We start from the raw sequence: 24,638 nt of genomic DNA, 5'->3' as shown, positions 1-24,638 counted from the left end.
ACAAGAATAAAAATATTTATTCTAGAATAAACTTATTCTTATTTGAGCGAAGATATATCTTGGATGAGTGACACAAGTAGCAGCTCACTTAAAATGCATACGAGAGTTAAGACACTCTACTACCTATTCATCTTCCTTCACTGATTTCATTTGAAAAGAAGCAATTTGAGCATCTTCTCAACATGAGCGAAAGTGCCGCGAAAGTACCACTAATGGACCCAGGGGTATAAAGTTGATCTGCCAGAGCATAAGCACAGTAAGGAAAATCTTTAGACTTAATTCCACCTGAGGCCATGTTCGTCATTTGACACCACTTATGCCAAAATGAAAAAGAAAAAGAAAAAGAAAAAGAAAAGAAGTTTCAAGTTCATTCTACTTTTTTGCGTTTTACACTATCAGAAGCAAATATTCCATTAAAGTTGCTTCATAATTTGTCTTTCTATTTCTAATTCGACATGCATCACGTAGCCGCGATAATTTCTGATACAGAAAAGGATATTGTTAGATTGATTCCATACGAATTCCAGTCTTGGTGCTATTTATTTTGCTTCTGTTGGTATGCAAGACTAAATGAAATGGGTTTTCAAGAAAACAAGGTATAACAGTCATCCAAAGTCTTTTCCTGATTCAATGGATAGTAAGTTATGTACACTGCTAATGAAGAGTCTGACATCTACTTACAAGGATTGTTGTTTATCCCACAGCAACAGTGTTAGCAATTTCTGGATCCATCCCACCATTGTTTTTCAATCAAGTTCTTAGCAAGGATGTAGCGGAACTTTGTGTTATATGGTAACCATTCGATGACCTGTGAGGCCTTCTTTTTGCTGTTTGAATCTATGCATTTATGGATCATGTCATGCAGTTTATTGTCCACGTTCTCAGATACCCATGCTAATATTTTATCGCAGCAAAGAGAAGCCTCCTTAGCATATCTGTCAACGATCTTGGGTAGGAAAACCTTCTTTGGTTTCTTGACAACCACATGAGCTTGAAGAAATTCCCTCTTTGCCTTCTCTAGCTCGGCTACAACATTCTTTGCGGTGTATACCTGCAGCTGCATCATCACAAGAAGATATAAGAATTTGACAAAATTAAGCTGAAGGTAATAAAGTTGTGGAAGTGATGAATGATACCGCAGGATCAGAAGAAGCTCCAGTACACAAGGCAAAGAAGACGAGTGGTTGGCAGTCAAGGAGACCAAAATTTGATCCAAGGAGGTGCTTTTCCTCTCCACTTTTCTTCCTCATTGCAGTTGAAAGAATATTTTCATACCACTGCAGGCATATCACAGTAAGTCAAAGTGACAGTCTTTCTCCTACGGAGGCAAAACAAGTAACTGAATTATGATAAAATAAGTTCAGATCATACGCGACCAATTCGTGGAGTGTGACAGCATAATAAAAAGTGCTCAATGGTATTGGCAGTCACAATGTGTCCTCCAACATTGTATGCAGCCTGCAATATGTAGAGGGTCAATGGAGTGATCAATATAACTTTGTTTTCAGAGTTCTCTTGCATAAAACTTCTTGCCAACGAAGTAAAAGCAGTAGAAAACCTTCAGATAGAGCAATAAACAATGTCTTATATGCAATTATGTTACAGTTTGGGTGATTGGGTAATAGGTGCATGTTATTTTTCCTTGCGAAAAGATGCTATAATGTCTCCAATATTCTATCAAGAGTTATAACATAATCGCTTACTTGTTTAATGCAGATTTATGCATGACTCTGGCCATTAAGTTGGTTTTGATATCAAACTGGAGAACCAACTCTTGAAGTCATGACAAATTGAAAGCGTCAATTTCTAGTACATAAATCTTGATGCAAAAATATCTACCTTGATACTAAATTAAACCATCAACTTTGGGCCATGGTTCAGTTCCTTATGGGTGTCCAGCACTTAATAAAAAAGGTTCTTGATTTACGAGAAGCTTTTCTGGGTTTTCTCAATTGTAGTCATATAGTGCATAAAAGAGGTGCACCAACTTTGGACCATGAAAGCACATAAATTTTTCTCACTACCTTATGAAACAACGCCATCCTTCTCAGAGAACTGTTAGGAACACCATATGTTAGATATGCCTGCAGAGAGAATATCAGTACATAAAAGGACATAAAGGAAAGAAAAAATTTACTCCAGAGTGTTTACAATTACATGCATAATGAGAGAATTGTAGATATTGACCCAAAATGCCAATTTCGCGCTGCTCTCCGAAATGCTCAGATCAACTCTCTCAAGCTGTTCAACCAGCAACCTAAATTTGAAATCAGGCAATGTTAGTCATCATTGGCAATCCTAGCAATATAAACTGTTCTACTGCTATAGAAGCATGTATCTGCTCTCTTTTTCTCCAACCTGTAGCTGCTCAATGCGTAGGATGCATTTGACAGTTGTTTCTTGTCCACTGAAATCAAAGATATTTCGCCTGTACAACTGCTGGACCATACATGTTCATCTCCATTACCTCTTCGAGGGAGGACGACACTGGTTGATGACCTGGATAAGAAAGGGGAACGGACCTTTTCAGGCTTGTTTGCTGAGTCACTACGGACCCAACAATATATGGAAGCCATGCATCTGACCATTTCTTCAGATATTTTACTTGGGCATTGGTAGAGATGGTCTTTCAAAGTACGAGCCAAGCAACTTCTTCCAGCAGTAGGCAACTTTTCATAGGGAAAGAAGAGGAATTTTCCAAATTTAGTTCGTGTGAATTGCTCAACAACAACAAATTTGCAAGTGTACTCGTAAGTATAAGGAAAAAAGTGAATCAAGTCTTGTCAAACAAAATGTGGTTATGGTCTGTCCTAATGTGAGGTAATAAGCAGCATTTTATCAAGAGAAGCTTTCCAGAGAAAGCTATATTCTGATATGAAATATGGACAATCTATGCAAAAAGAATTATCCAGTAAGGAGCACAATCACTTCTAATACTCCCGTCGAATTAACATAACAAAAAATGACTCGGCAAGCAGAAGAGGCCCAAAAATGCAAGCATGATATATGACAGGTCAGAGCAGGGTAGAGGAAACTTACTAGATACTGTTAAGTCTGAAAGAAGAGGTTAATTCTTTTCCCCTAGGTTATCCAGAATTTCAAGATGCAAATAAATACATTATATCAGTCCTGAGAATATAGTCAAGATATCATAATATCCATTATTATACCTTCCTTATATCTGAAGGGATGCTTCCAGCATGAATATCCATGCTTTGACCTGAGAAGGATTCATGCCTGTTCTTGGACTTAAGCAACACCTTACTCTTTCCGGACTCTTTGATTGAAGCTAGAATGTGGAAAGGTTGCAGTGGGAAATTCTTTGATGAGCAAAATGCACTTGATATTATGCTTGGATGTTTTCTTGCTATGTTCTTTGCATGTGCAGGAGAAGCCTTGCCTGAACTCTGCGCTGATGATGGTGCAGTATTACACTGGTCAAAGATACTTCTGTAGAGAGAAAGGACGTGTAGCTCGCGATTTGCTATCTCTTCCTCAAGTAACTCAATTTCCGCTATTAGTTCTGTTGTCTAGGAAGACAAAAGAGGTTTGATTAATCTCCACCAAAAATCAACAGACATCAAGAACAAAAAGTGCTTGGACAGCTCCAGAAACTACATTGTCTAGTCCTAACTCCTAAAAGGGCACTCTAGGTTCCAGAATCTACACTCACTGATTGCGCTGTTGCACTCTCAAGCATAGACCAGAACTAGAAGTAGTACAGGTATCCTGGAGATAAAGTCCATGACCTGAGTGTAGACCAAAAAATACTCCGTCATACCTGAGCAGAGAAATGTCCATGTCCGGGGGATAAAGTGCTAGAAGTTCGACCAATTGCCCTCTCAAGCATTGACCGGATAGACCGTTCTTGATACAAGTGCATCTGAAGTTGTCGGATCTGTTTAAAGTTAGACATTAGCTTTAGAGAGATAGCGCAAGTTGAGTATCACATATAAACATGTACTTAACTATTTACGAATATTTGCTCTTCATTCTCACTATCAGGACCGCATTTATTTCTGTTTTCCTAAAAGGTATCTTCGAATCACAGTGATTGACATGTGAGATGGTAATTCTTAAGTACATTAGAGATGAACTAAATGTTCAATAACCATGTCTTAAGGAATAAAATTAGATAATTATATTGTATTACAGGAAAACTAGTATTCATTAAAAAAAAACTAACAGAGAAAATTGATACCAGTTGAGTACAGGGAATTGGAGTTGCCCATGTCTCAGAAGGAATATAAGTAAATTTGCATAAACTAGAAGTAAGAATACCAGTATGCGACCCTTACATCACTCTCCAAGGAAGCACGATGATTTGGTGAACTATTTATCAGATAGCCACTTGCATCTTGATGAAGAGGACCTTGACTTCCATGGGGGTTCATTATATGTAGCATATGCTGTGAATCCAGAACATATAAGACAAATAGTTCTTTTTGTTTGGTTTCCATATTCATGCAAAATTCAGGGTATGCATATCAAGGAAAACAATATGTAAAACATAATAAATAAAAGAAAAGACAGTAGCTCTCTTGATCAGACATCTCACCCGAGATAGAATAGAGTTCTTTCCGGCACATTTCAAAGTTCCATCTTTAGACAGATCCAAGTTCCTATCAGAAGCACTGAAATGCTAGTCTAATGTAAGTGGGACTATGGGAGTAAAAAAAAAGCACTGAAATTAAAATAATAAGCAACCAATTACTACTTAAAATTCGAATGTAAGAAAATCACATTGCCCAATGCCCATCTCTTCATCTCGGCAGCTTAGCCATAGAAACGAAAAAACAAAATTTCTTTCAAAGGCGCACCTTTTCGAGCGCCTGTGATGCAACGAACGACCCGATGACATTCTACAAACAGAAGAGGCGCATTCCTCGTTCCTCACATCTTCCTTTCCTTCTCTATCCATTCTTCCCCTATTCCTCTCCCACTCTCCCTCTTTTACCTCCAGATCTCCAACCCACATCAAAACCAAGTATTAATTCCTATATAAGGGGACCGTTCAAGAGAGTGAGAGCGAAGAGGTAGGCAGAAGGTATCCGATGCTCTAATTCTTCATAACTGATTTGATATGGAGTGGCAGTGAGGAGAGATTTGTGAGCAGTGACCAGAACGGGAATGGAGATTCGGCATTAAATGATCGCCCTTAAAACTCCGGGGCGATGTCGGAATTCGATGGAATTGAGTGTAGAAAAGGTAAATAAGTAATTGGAGAAGATACAGTTGAGGTGTACGAGAGAATTGAAGGATGTGGGGGCGAGGGTCGTTGGGGATTTGAATGAAGGCATTCAATGCAACTGATGCCATCGTTCACCTCTCTCTCTCTCTCTCTCTCTCTCTCTCTCTCTCTCTCTCTCTCTCTCTCTCTCTCGCTCGCTTGATCTCTTCGTCTCTCTCTATTTATCTATATCTCTTCTATACGTCTCTGGCTGAGCTGAGAACAGAGAACAGAGCTCAGAGGAGGGGGGGATCACGAGGTCGAGGAAGGAGGTTTTGAATACGAAGTCGACCAAAAGTTATTTAAAGCTTCATTTTTCCATGTATACCCATCTAAAATCCATTATTTATTTACATGCATACTCATCTAAAGTTGATATTTATTAGTATACCCCCTGAAAACAGTTGATATTCACATAAATACCCCTTAAACCTCTTGTCTTTATGTTCTTTAACAGACATTACTCCCAGTTAATAACATCTTTGTCTTTTCATATATATATTAAATAGTTCATCTTTTAACATATAGTTATCGTAGTATAAGGCTTTGAAGGGTATTTAATACGTATGTAAATATGAAACTGAGACCTGAGAAGAGTACACAACAAACAAATAATAAGCTTTAGGGTGGATTAGAGCCTAGTTGTAATGCTTTATTCTTGGAATAAATTTTGGAATGGCATCAATGATATCAAACAGCTTGCAAGAAGGATCAAAGAAATGTCTAAATTTGTCTTTAATGTTTCGGTTTCTATCAGAGAAGAGGAGAAGCATGGGGATCTCTGGAGATATGGTTAGCTTGCAGAATTACGTGCAAGTGTTTGGAATGGATACAGCCATGGCAACAAAAGCAATGAAAATTTAATGGCAGGCAGAGGCTCCGTTTAAAAAGCGTCCACGATTTAACGTTCAATGTCAGACGACTTCAGCTTCTTTCTTCTATCAGAGCAGGTGTCGGAACAGCACGGTATTTAAGGCACCTGGCTTTCTTTGAATGCTGGATCGGAGACTCTTTTTAATATAAATTAAATCTTTTAGCACTTTTCAAACTACTTATAATAAAGGTTTTCTATTTATTTACTTATTTACTTATAGTTAAATTATAGTTACATCCTCTGAATAATAGCGCAATAACACACTGTTTCTGAACTAAAAAAATCTGAACACTAACTTCTAATAGACTATTGAATTGTTTTTTAAAATACTTTTGTTAGAATGTCTGTGAGGCATTTTTGCACTGCTGTACTCAATCCTTATTTTAATGAAAAACTATTGATTGAAATGCCCATCAGACAAGCACATATTTAGTCAAATGCCAAGTAAAAAGTAATACATGAATATAATAATTGTTGATCAATAGTCAACGTCACAAAATTATGGATAAAATGTTATTTTGACCGGTTAGTTTATACCGTTTTTATAATTTTAATTTTTAATAGTGTAGAGGGCCTTAGTGTTGACTTTTCTTTTTAGTTTAAAAGATTAGTGTATTTTTATGCTATTTTTCAGAAGGTGACGACATAATTTAACCTTTATTTTTATATTTTTTTTGCACATCATAGTCTTCTCACCTCTCCTCGTCCTCGTTCAATTAAAGCTACCCTTTATTTCAATCTCATCCGACTCTTTTCCTCTTTGCTCCTCCTTTTTCTGACTCTATAATCATACCTATCTCACTCTCTCCCTCCTTCCTCCTCTTTTAAAGAAATTTTCAATAATTTGGACCTTCTTCATTATTTGTTGAAACTTGAAACCACAAATATTCAATAGTAATGTTATTGTCAACTCTTCTCTCAAAATATGTTATAGTGGTTACTTGGTAGTTGGTTCAGTGGCGAGGATAAGATTTCCCAGTTCTCTTCCTAATTCCTATTATCCTTTCCGGAGAACTTGTACAGCAATGATTGTGAAATCTCCGAGAGTATTTGTGCTTTTAACTTGAACTTGTTTGCATTTACCAACAGATTTAACATACTTTGTTGGCTTGCTACATAGAAGAGTAAATAGTTATCAGTTATACAAGTCTCATCATATCAAAGATATAAAGAACAAATAGACTCCAAACACAAGCAGTATATCCAACCCTCCTTGAGTCATCCAAGATCACCATTCCTTGAGTCAATCTTTTCGTCCTCTTAACAGCAGCTTTCCTTTGAATTCCTGCTCAGCATAAGAACAATGAATGATGCTTTAGAATTATATGAACGGAGATAATTAGATTCCTTCATCAGACTAATTTTACTTCTGCGACTCTGAAAGCTCTGTATGACCAGATGATTTCAACTCAATGTTGATGAAATGGTTCTATGATCAGCTAGTCTTTTATGTTTCTTTTGGTATGAAGTTTGATGTTGTTGAGAAATGGTTACACCTGCCATCAAAGTAATGGTTCCCTGTATCTGAAGAGAAATAGATTGTAAATTGTTCGATAGTTTGCCTATTACTCGGAATACAGTCCAAATGGAATAATTGTTGAATTTTCTTTGTAAATATTTTCAGACCCTAAGCTCTCCAAGAGGCTTCTTTGGAGTGGATGATTTCCTGGATGATGATAACAGCCAACAATACACACACAAGAAGGAGAAGATATCAAAGAACCCACACAAGCATATTTCTTTCAAGCAGTGCATAGAGTATTATTGTTCAGAATTAGTACTTACCGGGGGAAAAGAGGACTATCTATTGGGTGCATTTCCTTGCATTTGCAACTGTGTTTTGCATTATAGGCTTGTAGCAGAATGCTGATCACCAATTGTTTGACTTTGGTGTTTCAACATCATTCTCAATGCAGTGGTTTCAGTGGTCCTATCTATTCCTACTAAAACCTTCATTAATAGCTCTTTTTAAGTCTCTCTAAAACATTAATATTTCATGTATTCAGTTCATCATGAGTCAGCAGTTGATTCAGTAGAGATAAACCTACTTACCTATTCCAATAGAGATTATCGAATAGTTTTGCTGTGTGAGTTACAGGACGACTATGTCTACATTGAAGCTGAGGTACAGGATAATCACGTAGGGTAATGAATTAAATAGCAAAAGAGATAATACCTAATCTCTGCCATGATGGAGAAGGACAAAACACCCCCACCTACTACCAATAACTAGTGCCAGTCATCCAAAGATACTACACGAGGACTAACATAGGATATTCCTTTCAAAAGAATTCTATATGTACTACCGAGTATTTTGATTTTTGAGGCATTCTATTGGATAAACTGAAGAACCATTAGCTTGCCTAATGACTAATATGCATCAAAAATTTTATTAAAGAAGAAAATGTCTTACAGTAGGAGGCTCTTGCAGCTTAATTTGTTTACATAATTTTTAAGACAAGAATCTATAAATTTTGGGGTCCATAATGCTTGCTATTACTTGCGACTCTCGAACTACTAATATAGAATTTTACGTCTATTTCAATGGATAGATTTTTTTTTTACTAATATCTAATTTACTTCAAACTAACCAAACAACGACTTGTATAAAAATTTGAATTGGGGGATTTTTTTTTACATAAATCACCAAATTGGATTGCGACTTCTAAAAAGTCACTATTTGTTTAGTTCGGCAATTTTTATTCATCTGATTCAACCACTTATATAAAAAAAATATCCTAATAAGACTTAATTATTTTTCAGAGACTTGTAAATCTTTATATAAATAGTAGATGTTTGATTCACTGATTTTTAACTCAACTAATTTTATATTTACCACTTAAAAGCGAAAAAAAAAAAAGAAAAATTGGGGAGGTTAGTTTGGTAAATAAACTCAATTTTATTCTCACATTCCAGGATTTTTGACTCCAGGCCACTCCAATCATGTAGTCGCACTTCAGAACAAGGGACAGATCACATGAGTGTTTCCATATGCCCCTCAATAATTCATTTCACATGCCCCCAAACGTACGGGTCCTTGCAGAATACCTCTTATCTCTTTTATGGATCACACTGCCACCTCATCCATTATCACTTTTTAGGGCATATAGTAATAGCAGAACAAACATACCCTTAAAATTCTATAAACACCCTTTTAAGCTTCTCTTTGTCTCGTGGCATGTCCACATTGGATGCTCTTTTGCTAATTAATAGCGTGTCCTCACATCCATTAATCCAGTAAGCAGGTTCTCTTCGAACCCCCTACTGCAGGAAATTTCTAACTCCGCGACTAAGAAGCCAATGGGGAGATGACAAGTGAACTGCTGGTACAACCACTGATGCATAGGATCCGTCGCCTATTATTTCCAATTAGCTTAAGTAGGGGCGGTTGGTCGGCTATTAAGTCATAAAAATACAAGTAATAACTAATTGACTAATAATCATCTTCCACCGTCCGTGTTATTCTAATCACACCCTTCCATCACTGGGCCTCGTTGATAGCTCGACGGAGGCTGCCTTAAACCTCTATAAATAAACGCATCTCCATTGGCTTCTCCGTGCTAAGTCTAGAACAGAGTAGAAAAGAGAAAGAGAGGAGTACGAGTAGTAGTGTCGTCAAAGATGGTGAAGCTTGCATTTGGAAGCGTCGGCGATTCCTTCAGTGCTGGATCGATCAAGGCATACGTTGCCGAGTTCATTGCAACACTGCTCTTCGTTTTTGCCGGTGTTGGCTCTGCTATATCCTACGGTGAGGGATTATAACTAAGATTTATGTAGCAAGTATCCGGAAATACGTTTATAATCCGAAAGAATTAATTCTCCTGAGAATTTTCACCCGGCCAAGTTAGAGAGTCACTCTATCATCATATATTATGATATTAGAGTCCGTTCTAGCTTTCATTAAGGGGATTGATTGGAGAGTGAGTACTTTCATCTCATGAAGACAAAAGTAATTAAGACAACGATTAGGAAACCTTAAATAATATTCGCCTTTCCATTGGTCTACACGTTGTGGAATCATTTGATCTATCCTTTTTGTTAGCATCATTATTTTACATTATAGTGGTCCAGGTCTACGAAAGGTCACTTTCTTTTTTATTCTTTTGAGGTATTAAACAGACGGTAAAATATTCAGTTATTATTACAATATAAAAATTAATATTTTTGTTATACCGGTTTAAGTTTGTAGAGTAGTTAGTAAGTTAATATTGTAATAAAGCTTAGGTGATTTAACAATTATTTAAATCTCTTAAGGTCAACTGTGGATGCTAAGTATTTACAAATAATTCTCTACTTTTCAGGAAAGTTAACGGCAGATGCTCCTTTGGATCCGGCCGGCCTAGTGGCGGTGGCCATCGCCCATGCTTTCGCCCTCTTCGTCGGCGTCTCAATGGCGGCGAACATCTCCGGCGGGCATCTCAACCCCGCCGTCACCTTCGGCCTCGCCGTCGGCGGCAACATCACCATCCTCACCGGAATCTTCTACTGGGTCGCGCAGCTTCTCGGCTCCTCCGTTGCTTGCCTCCTCCTCAAGTTCGTCACAGGCGGATTGGTAATCAAAGTTTTATATCTATACCGTCGTCTTATAGTTTTATCTCTTAGGGCAAAAAAAAGGTTTTCTGCAATTAAACCACCTGCGTTTAGAAAAATCATATATTTCTCTCATATTTGCAAAAAATCCAAGACCATTTTGCCAAGGGTTTTTTCCATACATACCCCTCAAAAGTTTCTTATATGTATGTTTGTAAATTTATATACTTCAAACATTTATTCTTTTTGTATGTCTACTTTTCTTTTTCTTTTTTTCTTGACAATTCTACGTTAAAATCTAAATAATTTAATAGATTACTGAGAATATATATATATATATATATATACAAGTAAAGGTATTTTAGTTAAATGGAACGAAATTTAATGAAGTACTACAACAACAACAGCAACGCTATTTGTAATTTGCTTGACTTACTTGCGGGTCCACTATTGCAGGCAGTGCCGACCCACGGGGTGGCGGCCGGCTTGAGCGAGATCGAGGGTGCGGTCATGGAGATAGTGATCACCTTCGCACTCGTATACACGGTGTACGCCACGGCGGCGGACCCAAAGAAGGGATCCCTCGGCACGATCGCTCCGATCGCCATTGGCTTCATCGTGGGGGCTAACATTCTCGCTGCCGGGCCGTTCAGTGGTGGCTCGATGAACCCGGCTAGGTCCTTTGGGCCGGCGGTGGCGGCCGGGAACTTCTCGGGGCATTGGGTCTACTGGGTTGGGCCGTTGATTGGTGGTGGCTTGGCAGGGCTCATCTATGGGGACGTCTTCATTGGAAGCTATCAGCCAGTTGCATCTGAATACCCATAGAGGAAACACATGCATGCATGAGTTGTTGAACGGCGTCTCTGTGTTCTTTTCTATTTCTATCTCGTCTGCATGCTTTTGCTACCTTGTAATAAGTGTACATGCAAGAATGGTTGGTCCTGTAAGATGTCTTTGAAGCCGTGTGATTGAATGAATTGGAATGTGCTTTCGAGTCCTCCAAGTTTACTTCTTGTGTTTCTTTTGAGTCTTGTGAGAAGAAACTCCTTTTAACTTCCTTATTGATGAACATGACTGTTAGGTAGACAAGTGAGGTTAATTTCATTTGAAAAAATAGAACCGAGGGAATCAGACAAGATTATTCTCACTGCAGAAATTTTCATAAATAAGAACATGCTCACAATAACCAAAAGGATCGTGAAGCATCTGCCACCTACTAAATGAAAATGATATGAAACCAGAAGGATGTAGCAGAAAGAACCCACATATTGCTGAACATTGTAAAGGAAAATGGAATATTGAAATATCTTTTAACACATCTCAGAATACAACTGTCTTCTTTGATTCATAAGGTAACACTCGAAGCTCGCAATATGACTTGATTGCTTGAGCCAGACATTGCTTCTCGAGGTTCTCTGATTTCAGAACGAAGCTCTGTAAGGTATCTCTGTGCGAGACTCTCTCAACCTGTGCCACATAAATAAGAGCCCAAACTATCACATGTAGTGTGATACATCTTGAAGTTAAAGGCATATAAAAGTAAAGAGAATAAAGATTTCGCATATTCATTCAAGGAGGCCTTCAGATCAATCATAAGCATAAGGACAACAAAATGGAGATTTGTCAAGAATGCAGGTAGTTGATGTCACACTCAGGAGCTCTCTTTGTATAAAAAAAAATCTCAGAATAGAAGAGGTTATTCAAAATTCTACAATCTAGCAGTAGGCTAGAGAGGTTGGTCCTCCTGGTAATTTTGGAGGCACGAGCATGGGTAAGGAAGACACGATCACTAAAAAATTGAAGAATAAAATGTCCTATGAAGTTCATTGAAATTTATTTCATAACCAAAATACGAACTTGAGTAACTGAAAATTATAGTGAAATAATCACCATCTGTTCAATAATTGGACCCTCATCGAGTTCTTCAGTTACAAAATGGCTTGTGGCACCAATTAATTTCACCCCGGCATCAAAAGCCTGAAATCATAAAGCTTACTTGAGATTTACTGTTCATTTCAGAAGACCAGTCTGATAAAACTAGTGAACTGAGGACCTGTTTGGAAGGATTCCCTCCCTTAAATGATGGGAGGAGGCCATGATGGATATTAATGACATCTTTACCGTAGGTCTTCAAAAAACTGCCAGATAGAATCTGCAAAAGTGAAATGATTACATGTGGAGAAAAGGCAGCAAGATGAATGAGAAAGCAAAATCTAATATCATCTTTTACTTTTGCTTCAACAAAGTCAACCTGTCAACAACCTCTTCGGGCAGATACAATGCAGTGCAATAAACAGCAGCAAGTATGAACTCTTAGTGGGAAAAAATAATTCTGCATTCATTAATTATCAACTCTCGACAACTCTAACAGAAAAACATGCCTTTCTTGAATTAAGTGTTATGTAAGATATCACATATCAATGAACTATCACACATATGATGCCTATATAGGAAACATATTTCCTTTAAAGAGATTAAGCAGCTTTGAATTGATATATCATCTTGATTGTACAGAGCCGGCATCATATGTGAAGTTAATATTGCAATTATGAAATATTTACCTGCATATATCTTGCGAGCACAAGAAAATCAGTATCTTCAACCAGTTCCAAGATTTCTTCCTCTCTTTTATTTCCAGAAGTTGTTGGTAAGTAATAATATGGAATGCCATGCCTTTCAAGAAAACGTGCAACATGAGTGTTTGGAGCCCTACTATGATTGCTGCCACAATTTATTATTATGAAACTTCAGTTGCAAGAGGGACTTATCCTAAACCAAAAAGGGAAAATAGTTACAATATAATATACCACCTTATTACACAATTAATATGCACAGGCAGCCTTCCCTCCTGCCATCTATGTAACAAGTCCACCAAACAATGATTCTATAGGAGGAAAAAACTTCAGCAAAATTAGTGTGCAGAGGGAATATCAATCAACTTCCATAATGATTTATGTTCATAGTTCATGCAAGTTCTCAGAGCATTTTGAATCAAATGACAATTGTACCCCATAAAATTGTCTAGAGGTTTGACTGGGAGTTGATAAAGCACAGGATAAAATAAGGGAATTTTGTTGTTCAGTCTTTGGCACTTTTGTGCTTTGTTAGTGTCACTACCAAAGATGCATGTTTAACTAGTAGAATGAAAAGCTACTATAGTATAGCATACAGCAGATCCCACCTGCTTTGAAGCAAGAACTGCGATCTTATATTTGGGGTCTAGATCAGGGACCCGCACAGTAGATGTTTCTGCATTGAATAATTTTGATAAATTCAGGAAGTCATTGTCCATCACATCTCGTTGCCAACGTGCAGGATCAAATACAAATTCGCTGTCAAGAACTATTTAGCCTTAAAATCATTTAAATAGTGCAGAATATAGAAGAAAGGACTGACTGAACACTATGAAAGGATCATTCGGTTAATGCAGAACAAATATTTCCTGCACACTGACCACTGTTACATATTTGCATTAAACAACTAAATCAGCTATAGAAGTATAAATCATAAGCACACAAATGAAACACTAGCAACAACAAAATATTTCTTGAGATGGGCCGCTCAGGCATCTAAACAATGATAAAGGCTAAATAAAAACGAAATATATTGTACTTAGTTATTCTTTCCCTCAGATTTCATCTTTCATTGTTGCTGAAACATAAAGTGACTGCGAAAGCATTATATCTTAGATAAAGGCTTCGATGTTTTGTCAAAAGATCATTAGTATTTTCGATGCTTCTAAAGCTAAAAATCTAAAACTCATTTCCATGTTCTTAAATAACCAAAGCTTTTGAATTATATATGAAAACCAATTAAACAACCCTCTCGATGCTATTAATGGTGATTCTTCCCCAAATAGGATGCAATTTCTTTCAATGATTTCTGACCCAAAAAACTTATTGCTTCCGGAGACTATACAGTTTTGTAGTAGTAAAGAAATTGACTAGGGAATCAGGGTAAGGGCAGCCATACAAAGATTTCTCTTTCCTAATTTGGAACAGAGATTCCTTTCTCCTGAGATTATACTCTGGCATTTAATAAAGAAAAGGCCCTTGTACTCTGCCAGGCCAAAAGGCACATTCCTATTGAGATTGTTCTCCACTTGTAACACAGACAATTAATTCAACACAAACACCCTTCCTTTTCTAATTAACAACTTGAATCACAGCCTTTTCTTACTAGAAATGCCGTTCCAAAGATTTCACTCAGTGGGGAAAAAAGAACATATCAAAATCATTCATTTCAGGACTCACCTCCTCGAATAGAACACCTGCTTGTTCTCGGGGACAAAGACATCGACGGAATTTATGTTACCTCCTCGCGAGGAGATGCACTCAGCAAGCTTAGCAACGATCCCAACGACATCCTGCGATAGTAAACAGATCCAGTATAAACTGAACGAAGTTATAACCACGAGTAGTATCCGGTTTCTCACCTGATCTTATCCCAAATCAAGAACAAAAACCCAGAAAAGAAGCAAAAGAACTCACCGGGCACTGGAAGACGTGAATTCCTTGGATGAGCGCGGGTGACGAATGGAATGCCCTCGCGGCGATCCGGCGCAGGCTCGCGGTAGTGGAGGAGCCTCTTCCGAGAACCATTACTATCCCGTTGCTTGTGCTTGTGCTTTGGTTCTGATGTGGTGTCATCACGGGTTAGGTAGTCGACCGCACCTCGGTCCAAGATAAAAATAAACAAATAGGAGGGTTTTTTTAGAGTTAATTACACTTTGGCTCCTAAAAGTAAAAAAAAAATATTCACATAAATTTTAATTGAGGAGTATATATAATAAAAAAAAATTATATGTGGTTCAAAAAGTTTAGAATATGTATCTAAAAAGAAAAGGTGATAGTTGCCAAGTGTAATCAAATAGTTTTTTTTAAAGGAGCACTTAAAAAGTTTCAAAATATCATATTCATCCCTAATTATTATATGATAATTTTTAAAAAATGTTGGGGGCTATTATGCTATTTCAACTATGCTAGTATGTAATTGCAAAACGAAGCGAGCCTAAAACAGCTTATCTAAACCACTAAATTCTCGCCATATTACTAAGCGGTGCCGCGATCTCAACTCGTAGCCCCAATCGCCTTTCCGGCGCGCCGTCGGAGTCAGATCATTGCCGGTAATCATACCTTTGCTCTAATCTCTCTCTCTCTCTCTCTCTCTCTCTCTCCGAACTGGGGTTAGGGTTTCTCACACGAGAACTATCGTTCCAGATCTGATAGTGTTTGGCTGTTTTCTTTGCCGGAAATACAGCTTAAAGAGGAGGCTAATGGAGGTGGTGTCCCCGAGTCCAGTGCGATACTTGATCGGAGCAGCGATCATGATGGTCGGAGTTGTTCTCCCTCTCGGCTACATGATGTTTCGCAGCAAGCGCGTCCCCTCCTCCTCGTCTCCTTCCTCCTCCTCATTCTCCAAGCAGACGTAGGTGTGCTTCACAATTCGAGTTTTGTGATCAGTGATCTCAGAGTCATTGATCTGAATTCGTCTTTTTTGCTCTTTGATTTGTGAGATCGTAGTTCCTAGATTCGTAAATTTGCAATGGTAGTTGACTTTTGGATGACATCTGTTTGGCAGGAATAAAGCATTGATTTAGGAAGGCAGTGGGCGGCCGAGAGGTAACTCAAATAAGCTGGTCGAGATAGAAGTTCCAATTTTCCGGGTGATGTATTTGATATGAAAAGTTGATCCAATATATGATTAATGTTGTTTTCTAGCAACTCTCAACTCTTATGACTGCTTTATAATTTTGATCTTTTCTTCCCCAATTTCTTTCATCCAAGATATCTCATATAATGAAGTTCCTTGTTTTTTTTTTTTTTACAATTTCTATATTTGTTATCAGTTGGGGTGGGGGATGTCCTCATATCTATTCCAAAAAAAATTCTCCTTTTTAGTTCTGGACCCTGGTGTTCTTGGGACATTCTAATTTACTGAAACAACTCTCCTTATAATAGTTAATAGAATATGATCTGGTAGGAAGTGTTTGAGCAGTTTGCTTTAAGCATTGTAAGGTAGTAAGAATACAAATGGATGTTTGCAGTGCATTGAAAATTATAAATCTCTTTTGTGCATCTTGTTCATTCTTTAGGGTTCTACTTCTTTGAAGTTTGAATCATTTAGCACTTGTGGAGCAGTAACCAAGTGCTTCGCTTATTAGAAAAACTTACAACTAGTTTTAAAGCTGGTCATTCTGATTAAATTATTACTGAAATTGTTGATCAAAATGAATCTTCCAATGGAAATAATCATGAAAAGATGAGTTTACTGTTGTTAGGACAGTAAGGATGAAAGAACATAAGGCAACTATTATAGGACAAAACTGCAAGGATGAAGAGAAGGTGAATATGTATTTGTGATTGACTTATAAGAGAAGACTAACTAAACCACAAGTTGCCTGGTCAGATGGCAATGTGCCTTTATCGAAGTAATTAAAGCATTATAGTTAGATGTGTTATGCCAGAAATCTAAGAGATTCTTATTATACTACAGTATGCCTGAAAAGTAAGGACATCTGGAATTACAATGATGCTAATGATGGGGAGCATCTTCATGGTATTGTTACTGTGTAGTTTACCTCTAATATAATAATGGAACTGTAGTATTGGATGTAGTAAATTGATACTTTACAATTAAAAGAATATTGTGGTTCAACATGTCTTCAGTCTTTAAGTTGTTGTAAAGAAAATTATTGATAGATTTGGAAAATTTCTCTCATAGATTGAGCATATAATTGATCAACAATTGATGTTCTTCTTAGTTAACTTCCATTGTTGTGACTACTCAGGTTTTTTTATATATCAGTTTTTCTACATCAACATTCTATTTATTAGCAACCAGTTCAAATTTATAGATGATAATGGGTGGTTTAGGAATTAGGTTAGGCGATGTTACAGCTTTTCTTCTCCCATAGTGGTTATTGCAAATATAGTTTAAAGTCGTCACCTGAATATGCAGCATATTGATGGCAGTTAAATGTAGTAGTTTGATGTAATACAACCTTTGTGGTTGTATCAGTTTTTTTTTTTTTCATTTATCTGTTCTATTTGTCAGATTGTCACATTAAAACTATAGATTTCCCAGCTGGTTGAAGCATAAATATTTTTGCATTATGAGATCAAGATCATCAAAAAGGAAAGCCAAAGATTAAGAGAACTAAAATTGCCTTTGTTTTTTTCCTGAAAAATCGTTTGTTGAGCACAACTGCATGGACAACTCTTCTAACTTGTACTCGGTGGTTACAATTTGCTTTCTGTCGAAAAGTTGAAATCCTACAAAGCTGGAATTTCCACAGCCATTCTTGTACAATGAAATTTGGATGAACTCATGGCTAGAGCTCTAAAGCATCCACTTCTTTGTTACCTGTTACAACGCTTCTTCTGCAACTTTGGTGATCTTACTTCTGAAGTTCGTCTCTTTATGAAAGATCATGGTAACGATAGAATGAAGTATCATGTCTGCAAACACTGCAGACCTTTCTTGCTTCTTTTTCTGTTGGCATATTGCTGCCGAGTAACCGCATGTTTTCTGCTGGTTTACAGAGTAGAGCAGTGTTTCACAGTTTTATATTGTCGACACACTAATCCTTTTAACCTTCGATTCGGTAGTTGGCACGGTCATACCACACGGACCACGGTTTGGTGCCAATATCTATTTCGAGATAAAGAACATGTAGCACATGCTCGCAATGAGGCCCCTCTTGGCCATTTCTGACTTCATAGCCTTACTGAATTTTTTTACCTTCATTTTCTCATTATAAAAGAGAAAAAAAACTTATTCCACCGGTGAATCATTGACGGGCTTTTCACCTAACTGCGGAATATAAACTACTGAATGCCCCGCAAAATTGTATACAGATGATACGGGAGTAACGGTACTCAATTTGGTCAGCTTACGTTACTTTGTTTTCACTATTTTTAGATATGGTAAGGGTTGGTCTCCAATCAGGTTTATGTTGGACTGTGGTTAGTAGTTCAATCTTTGTTTTTTTTTAACTTTATTTTCCTCTTCTGAATATTTCTTTTAGAGAATTTCCTTTTCCGCAATCTGGGTAACAAGAAGCAAATACCTGGATTTTGGATCCAACTAAAATCCCAAATTCCCAGTTCGAGATCTTGAATCCAACCAAATAACTAGCTTTAAATCCGAAAAACATGAAGCCATACCAAATACCTGGATTCAATCCGAAAAAGATTATAGGGAGCAAACATTCTCGTCATATTTATCTTCTGATGTGATCGATGCAAAATATCACGCATTGTGCCAAATGTAGCCAGGACTCTACTTGATGCAGTTTGATGAGAGAATTGAGCAAATACTGTATAGCTACATGAAACTTGAACAAAAAAAAAATGATAGAATTGTCGGTACATTCCCTGGGATAAAAAGACCGAGAAAACTGTCCAGTGGTTTTTTAATAGTAAACATGGAAGTTCTAAAAAGGGAAATCTTTCCTTTATCAAGTAAATATTAGATGGGCATCATCTATAAACAAATAATAGGAAAAACAAAAACGATAACATGACAGTAGAGTGCCACAATGAAAGACTGCAGCAATAACCCATAATGACAGTATGAGACCAGAGATCTCTAAGGCACAGCAGACTCAGAAGCATGCCGCAAAAAAATGACAAGCTTTTCAAATCAATAGAGCCGCTCAGAAAGAATTCTGCACGTCATTTAAAGAACCAAGAACATGAGAGCTTCAACCGCAATTCTGAAGCAAATGAACTTGCGACGTGTCTCTTAGCAAGATCTGCATGAGCTAATCAAGATCCTAGCTTCAACAATTGGCCATATGACCATTTAAACTGAGCGAAAAAAACTCAAAAGAAACATTTCCTATTCTTATTGCTTTATCTTTCACACAATCAGTAAACTTCCAGGCGAGATTTAACAGTCTTAAACTAAATAACTAGAACGAAAAAGAAAAAAGAAAGGAAAGAAAGAGGAGATAACATATATCAAAATAAGTACCTTTTGTCAATTATCTTATCTGTGATGGAGAACAAAGAAGACCTGATGCATCAGCCCCAACCTCTGCAAGTTCACATACAGTACATAGCTGCCCTTCAAAGGCAGGAACGAATCGAGAGGCACAGTATGGGCAGGCCACGTCCTTCTGGCCTCGGTAGATTGGAACAAAGGTTGCCCCACAAACAATGAATGGATTCCTGTAATCATAATTCAGCTGGTTAGCATCTTTCTTATCACCACAAGCCTGCAGCACCTGTCTAGCCTTCTTTGCTTGGATCTCATTTGGGCTGTTTTCCAGAAGCATCCTGGCAAAATTGGCTGCTGTGGCATAGTTACCACCCTTGAAGCAGATAGTCATAGCACTTGTGAGCACGAGTCTTGTATGTATCTTCTGAAGTTTACAATTGGTAAAGTAAGCTGCCAACTCCTGCTGACGCACTACATCGTCTTTTAGTTCCTTTCTTTTAACTTCAATCTTTAAACCAAGCACATACTCCCTTGCTATCTCAATCAGTTCCTTCACTTCATCAACTTCACTTCTAGAGTCCACCACAATAAGTGGGATAGTGTGCAAGATATTAAGAAACTGCCGCAAAGCCTCTGGAAATTTTCCCTCAGTCGTGGCTCGATAAGCTGCTCTGAGCTGATCATCCATCTGTGAGAACTTGAAGACAAGTGCAGGCGGCCTCCTCACATTAGGACTGGCTGACTCATTCCATCCCTTCTCAACAGCAATAGATATCACGGGAGCTGTTGCAAAAGCAGACAGATATGTCTGACAGCCCATGTAAAGATCCATAAACAAGGGCTTGAAGGGGGCAAAGTTCCTAATACCCAACTGTCGGCCAAGAAGGCGCATAGCAGTGTCAAAATTACCAGCCGCAATATGCTCCCCGGCAAGGGAGGACTTCTGGATCCAGATTTGGCTTACAGGCATGCCTGCTGTAGGGACAACAAATGAAGTAGAACGGGCATTACCTGCAGCCTTTGGTGTGTCTAACTCTGGGGGTAACTCTAAATCTTCAAGTTCCCATCCTCCTTCCTCCTCATTCTCTTCATTTGCATCGCCATATTCAGCTTCTCCAACTAAATCACCGTTCTGCATTACACCCCCTATATCATTAATATCCAGTTCCTCGTCACCCCATTCAGCACCAGTAACCTCTTCTTCCTCATCATGTCCTGCCCTCCCTAGACTGTCCAGTCCGCCTTCGAAAATACCCTGCATCACCCTTAATAATGGCCAATCCCCATTGCAGATGAGTGGTGCAGGGGGCAGCAGAAGAGAACGTGCTTTCCCTTTTGGTAGGGAGGGAACATTATCTCCCAATTCAACAGCAAGCCTATCAGCAACTTCTGTCAGTCCATGGGTAGCAGCTGTGACATATGCAAGAGGCAGATGACCAGCATTCTCCAAAATATTGACTCGTTCTCGAATGTCACCTAGATACATGGCATTATGGAACTGGCCCATCACATCATTCTTAATCTCAGCTATCCTCAGCATCTTGGATAGTTTTTCCATGTTTCCTGTTACAAGATAGAGAAAAGACAGCCTATCAAAGTTCTTCGTCCTCTGGTATGCATATTCTACGATACTGGTGTTTCCCTGCCGGAGAGCTTCAATGCCCAACCTATACCAGTGGTCTTTCTCATCTATCTCCTTGGCAGACGCAACGGCAATCTGGATGTTCCCACTCTCGAGTGCCAGGTTAAATCGGGTTCTCTCATCTTTGACAAAATGGAGAGCGACTTCAGGAAATCCTTTTTGTTGCAAATAAGCTATCACAGCTTGTCCACATAGCTGCGAGTTCTTGATCATACTCATCACATGGTCATATCTTTTCCGGAGAAGGGCAAGCTTGAAAATATACTCTGAAGCATCAATTGATATCACCCTGTTCTTTCCATCACGATCCAAGCAATAGATATTGTTTCCAGAAACCTTGGTTATGTAAATAAGAACATCAAGAGTTCTTATAATCCCACTGTCCCCATTAGGAAGGCAATACTTGATATGGTTCAAAGTTGTGTAAATGAAGACACCATTCTCATCCCAAGCACCACTTTTTACACGAATAGTCTCGTGCAGTGTGCAACGATGCACAAGTTTCTTATTAGCAACAACTATAGCATGTTTACTCAGAAGGGCAACAGACTCCATGTCACTTGACCAAACTACATACTTAACAGAAGGGGCTTGAATCTCACCAAGAATGATTCTTTGCTGAAGATCAAATATAACCACTTTGTCCTCAGCCCTGCACAACAAGTTCCCTGTTCCAGCATAAAATATTGCATCAGTAGGAATAGGAAGATCAGTTTTCTTCACAATTTCATTCTTGAGATTCTTCACTAATGCTTGATTGGTGCTCTTATCCAGAACCGCAAACCTATTGCGAGCTACAAAAACAGCTGAACCCCCCGCTCCCTTCTTCGCTTCCTGCATGTAATCAGCTCTTCCGACAGATTCCTTAGGAACAATATAGAGTTCATAAGATCCCCCATCAACATCAGAGCAGATCAAGACGGCATTCTCAGTGGGGCTATAGGACAATGATCTGGGTCCTTGATTCAAGGTGACAGATCCAGGCCTTCTTATTGGAACCACTTGGTTATCCTTTTGGGATGTAAATTCATAGAACCGTAAAAACCGCTCTTTCACATAGTACACTGTATCACCACTCACACAGAAAGCAGGGCGTTCTCTCTCCAATTTAAAGACGATTGTGCCACTATCATGACCAGCTGCAAGAAGATTCAATTCCGGATGTGCTGCAAGAATCCAGAAACGATCATGTTCCCTCCGAAATGTCTGGATGCCCGTGCGTTTTGTAGCATCCCATATGCGAATGCTTTTATCCTCTGAGTTGGATACAATAATATCCTGCTTTGCGTGGAACAATACACAAGACACGTTATTCATATGACCCCTCAAGGTATCAACTTCCCAAGCCTTTGTATCTGTTCAATAAGGGAAAGTTAGTGCCACTGTTTCTATTCAATGATCAAACAAGGATACAATTTTATTTTGCTCTCATAGTTCATAGATAATAAAAGAAATTCATCATATTTATAGGCAATTCAACATTTTTCCTAGATGGAGAAAGACAATACTAAAGTAGGTTTGCATGCTTCTTCAATTTCTTTCTATGTTTTAAAGGTTCTTCCATGATAATTACTGTAATGAATTGTAACAGTACTTCAGCGCATCATTAAGACTAAAGAGCTTTTAAGGACAAGATGAAGCTAAGAAAAGACTTCTTAAATATTACCATTCATTCGCCATATCTTTACTTGACGATCATCTGCCCCGGACACAATAAGAGGCAATGTGGGATGAAAGGATGCCCAGTTGACTCCACGATCATGACCTTCCAATACATACTTGACAACAGCATCAACTCCCCCAAACAGATCCGTATTCATCTGGCTCAGACGCAAAATATCATCAGCAGGTGAGACAGTCTTCTTCCTCAGCACCCCAATATCCCAGACTCGAACTGTCTGATCCAAAGAAGCTGATACAACCAGGTCCTCCTTCGGATGGAAAGACGCGCACATGACATAATGGTTGTGCCCAGTTAGCACAGCAATACAGTTGCGTGACTGCCAGTTCCAGATCCTAATAGTCTGGTCATCACTAGAACTGACGATCCACGGGTACTCGTCATGAAATTGGACTGTACGGATATAATCAAGGTGCCCAAGAAGAGTAAATAGGCAACGGTGTGTCTTATAATTCCAGACCTTGATCTTATAATCATCTCCTGCAAATATTACAACGTAATTAGTGTTGCACGCGGCATGTTCTTTAAACCACACAATAAAGAAAATGCCAAGGACCTCTCATGCTAAAAGTATAAAATGTCTTAATAGCATATCCATCATAACAATGAGAAAAACGAAGATGTAAAGATATTATGACACATCACACCCAAATGAAATTTTAAGACTACAACTGGGTAAAATATATGAGATCCGAAGGATACCTGTAAGAAAAGACCAAAAAAGAACCATTCACATCGAACAGATAGGAAATTCAGACAATTGCCTAGATCTACACATTCTAAATAAATCCAAAACTATCATTAACCACTTACAGCCGCCCAGATCCAAATACATAATCCAGCAAATTTTTATTTTAAAAAAAAAAACAAGAAGAGTAACAACTAAAACGGATCCAAGATTTTCTCCGCTTCACGAGAAAAGGAAGAAGTGTAGCTAATCACCTCCGGAAACGAAGAGGGGCTGCGATTTGTGGAAGTGGACGCCACGGACGGGGCCATCGTGCTCATCGAAGCGGTCGATGAGGGTTCCCATACGGTAATCCCATAGCTGGATGACACCGCTGTGGAGACTGGCGAGGATCCATGGCCGCTTGCTGTGGAAGCTTAAGCCCTTGACCCGATTACTCTTTGTTTCAAACTTGGTCAGCATCTCAAACTACCTACAAGAAGAACCTTAAGAAATGGAAATGGAAATCGATGGACGATACACTCCCCAACTTAGAATCGAATCTAGGATTAGGGTTAGGGCTCGGATCTGAACCCTGATCTGAGAAAGAAGGTGAGAATGAGAAGGAGGAGGGGGGTGCTGACCTCGGGATCCCAGATCTTGGATCTATAAAGAAAGAGAGAAACGGATCTCGGCCGTCGAGACGTCGAGCTGAAGCGATCTCCGCCGTCGCTTGCCAAAATCTACCGCCCCTCCGTCTCTCTTCTCTCGTCTATTTACTTTGTGGGTTGTTTAGTTTGTTTTCTTCTTCTCGCCTTTTCTTTTCTCTTTTTTGTTAGGCAAGCTTATGTGATGAGTAACATCCTTTATGTACTATTTTACAGAGCTTTTTTGGCCAAACTAGCCCTTATAAATATTCTTTTTAGGTGTTAGTATATTTTAAATTAAATATAAAATCTCGTATATATAGAAATAAATTAGACGTGTAAAAAAGTTAAAGCCGGATATAATATAGTCAAAAACTCTCGTTTTACATATCGATCCGATTGCCGTTTATTCGATAGAAAT

The 24,638-nt window shown here is 38.3% G+C and overlaps 5 protein-coding genes across 15 annotated transcripts; 2 read left to right on the top strand and 3 right to left on the bottom strand.

Moving 5' to 3' along the window:
- Nucleotides 1-472: 472 nt before the first annotated feature.
- On the bottom strand, nucleotides 473-5,474 carry LOC140766546 (uncharacterized). Of its 5 annotated transcripts, none has more exons than XM_073105945.1 (11): nucleotides 4,821-5,474; nucleotides 4,559-4,634; nucleotides 4,299-4,409; nucleotides 3,782-3,898; nucleotides 3,171-3,530; nucleotides 2,359-2,669; nucleotides 2,138-2,257; nucleotides 2,025-2,055; nucleotides 1,372-1,458; nucleotides 1,137-1,277; nucleotides 473-1,057 (listed from the first exon to the last, which is right to left on the bottom strand). In XM_073105945.1, exons 1-11 carry the CDS (start codon nucleotides 4,976-4,978, stop codon nucleotides 713-715), a joined length of 1,857 nt encoding a protein of 618 aa, XP_072962046.1. In that variant the 5' UTR covers nucleotides 4,979-5,474; the 3' UTR covers nucleotides 473-712. The 5 variants fall into 5 exon arrangements, with proteins under 5 accessions (XP_072962046.1, XP_072962047.1, XP_072962048.1 ...); XM_073105946.1 differs by having other exon boundaries at nucleotides 474-1,057; nucleotides 2,025-2,084; nucleotides 2,188-2,257; nucleotides 4,821-5,473; XM_073105944.1 differs by having other exon boundaries at nucleotides 478-1,057; nucleotides 2,025-2,084; nucleotides 2,158-2,257; nucleotides 4,821-5,472.
- Nucleotides 5,475-9,664: 4,190 nt separating this feature from the next.
- LOC140766640 (probable aquaporin TIP2-1) lies at nucleotides 9,665-11,637 on the top strand. The gene is made up of 3 exons (XM_073106137.1): nucleotides 9,665-9,852; nucleotides 10,406-10,656; nucleotides 11,091-11,637. Exons 1-3 carry the CDS (start codon nucleotides 9,726-9,728, stop codon nucleotides 11,457-11,459), a joined length of 747 nt encoding a protein of 248 aa, XP_072962238.1. The 5' UTR covers nucleotides 9,665-9,725; the 3' UTR covers nucleotides 11,460-11,637.
- A 190-nt stretch (nucleotides 11,638-11,827) lies between these two features.
- On the bottom strand, nucleotides 11,828-15,299 carry LOC140766639 (formyltetrahydrofolate deformylase 2, mitochondrial). Of its 2 annotated transcripts, XM_073106134.1 has the most exons (8): nucleotides 15,125-15,299; nucleotides 14,888-15,000; nucleotides 13,816-13,966; nucleotides 13,445-13,518; nucleotides 13,196-13,355; nucleotides 12,688-12,786; nucleotides 12,525-12,611; nucleotides 11,828-12,101 (listed from the first exon to the last, which is right to left on the bottom strand). In XM_073106134.1, exons 1-8 carry the CDS (start codon nucleotides 15,281-15,283, stop codon nucleotides 11,955-11,957), a joined length of 990 nt encoding a protein of 329 aa, XP_072962235.1. In that variant the 5' UTR covers nucleotides 15,284-15,299; the 3' UTR covers nucleotides 11,828-11,954. The 2 variants fall into 2 exon arrangements, with proteins under 2 accessions (XP_072962235.1, XP_072962236.1); XM_073106135.1 differs by lacking the exons at nucleotides 13,445-13,518; nucleotides 13,816-13,966 and having other exon boundaries at nucleotides 13,196-13,307.
- A 320-nt stretch (nucleotides 15,300-15,619) lies between these two features.
- LOC140766641 (uncharacterized) lies at nucleotides 15,620-16,458 on the top strand. Of its 3 annotated transcripts, none has more exons than XM_073106138.1 (3): nucleotides 15,620-15,759; nucleotides 15,894-16,061; nucleotides 16,215-16,458. In XM_073106138.1, exons 2-3 carry the CDS (start codon nucleotides 15,910-15,912, stop codon nucleotides 16,231-16,233), a joined length of 171 nt encoding a protein of 56 aa, XP_072962239.1. In that variant the 5' UTR covers nucleotides 15,620-15,759; nucleotides 15,894-15,909; the 3' UTR covers nucleotides 16,234-16,458. The 3 variants fall into 3 exon arrangements, with proteins under 3 accessions (XP_072962239.1, XP_072962241.1, XP_072962240.1); XM_073106140.1 differs by having other exon boundaries at nucleotides 15,894-16,065; XM_073106139.1 differs by having other exon boundaries at nucleotides 15,642-15,759; nucleotides 15,854-16,061.
- Nucleotides 16,459-19,069: 2,611 nt separating this feature from the next.
- On the bottom strand, nucleotides 19,070-24,384 carry LOC140766532 (coatomer subunit alpha-1-like). 4 transcript variants are annotated; one of them, XM_073105924.1, is made up of 4 exons: nucleotides 23,846-24,207; nucleotides 22,889-23,383; nucleotides 19,614-22,577; nucleotides 19,070-19,401 (listed from the first exon to the last, which is right to left on the bottom strand). In XM_073105924.1, the coding sequence occupies exons 1-3, from the start codon at nucleotides 24,051-24,053 to the stop codon at nucleotides 19,624-19,626; spliced, it is 3,657 nt and encodes a 1,218-aa protein (XP_072962025.1). In that variant the 5' UTR covers nucleotides 24,054-24,207; the 3' UTR covers nucleotides 19,070-19,401; nucleotides 19,614-19,623. The 4 variants fall into 4 exon arrangements, with proteins under 4 accessions (XP_072962025.1, XP_072962026.1, XP_072962024.1 ...); XM_073105925.1 differs by having other exon boundaries at nucleotides 19,070-19,392; XM_073105923.1 differs by lacking the exon at nucleotides 19,070-19,401 and adding an exon at nucleotides 24,215-24,384 and having other exon boundaries at nucleotides 19,463-22,577; nucleotides 23,846-24,063.
- Between the last annotated feature and the right edge of the window lie 254 nt (nucleotides 24,385-24,638).

Source organism: Typha angustifolia, chromosome 9 (genome assembly GCF_048772165.1).
Source record: "Typha angustifolia cultivar Huaian chromosome 9, ASM4877216v1, whole genome shotgun sequence".
Classification (NCBI taxonomy): domain Eukaryota; kingdom Viridiplantae; phylum Streptophyta; class Magnoliopsida; order Poales; family Typhaceae; genus Typha; species Typha angustifolia.
This window is presented reverse-complemented; position numbering and strand designations above follow the sequence as displayed.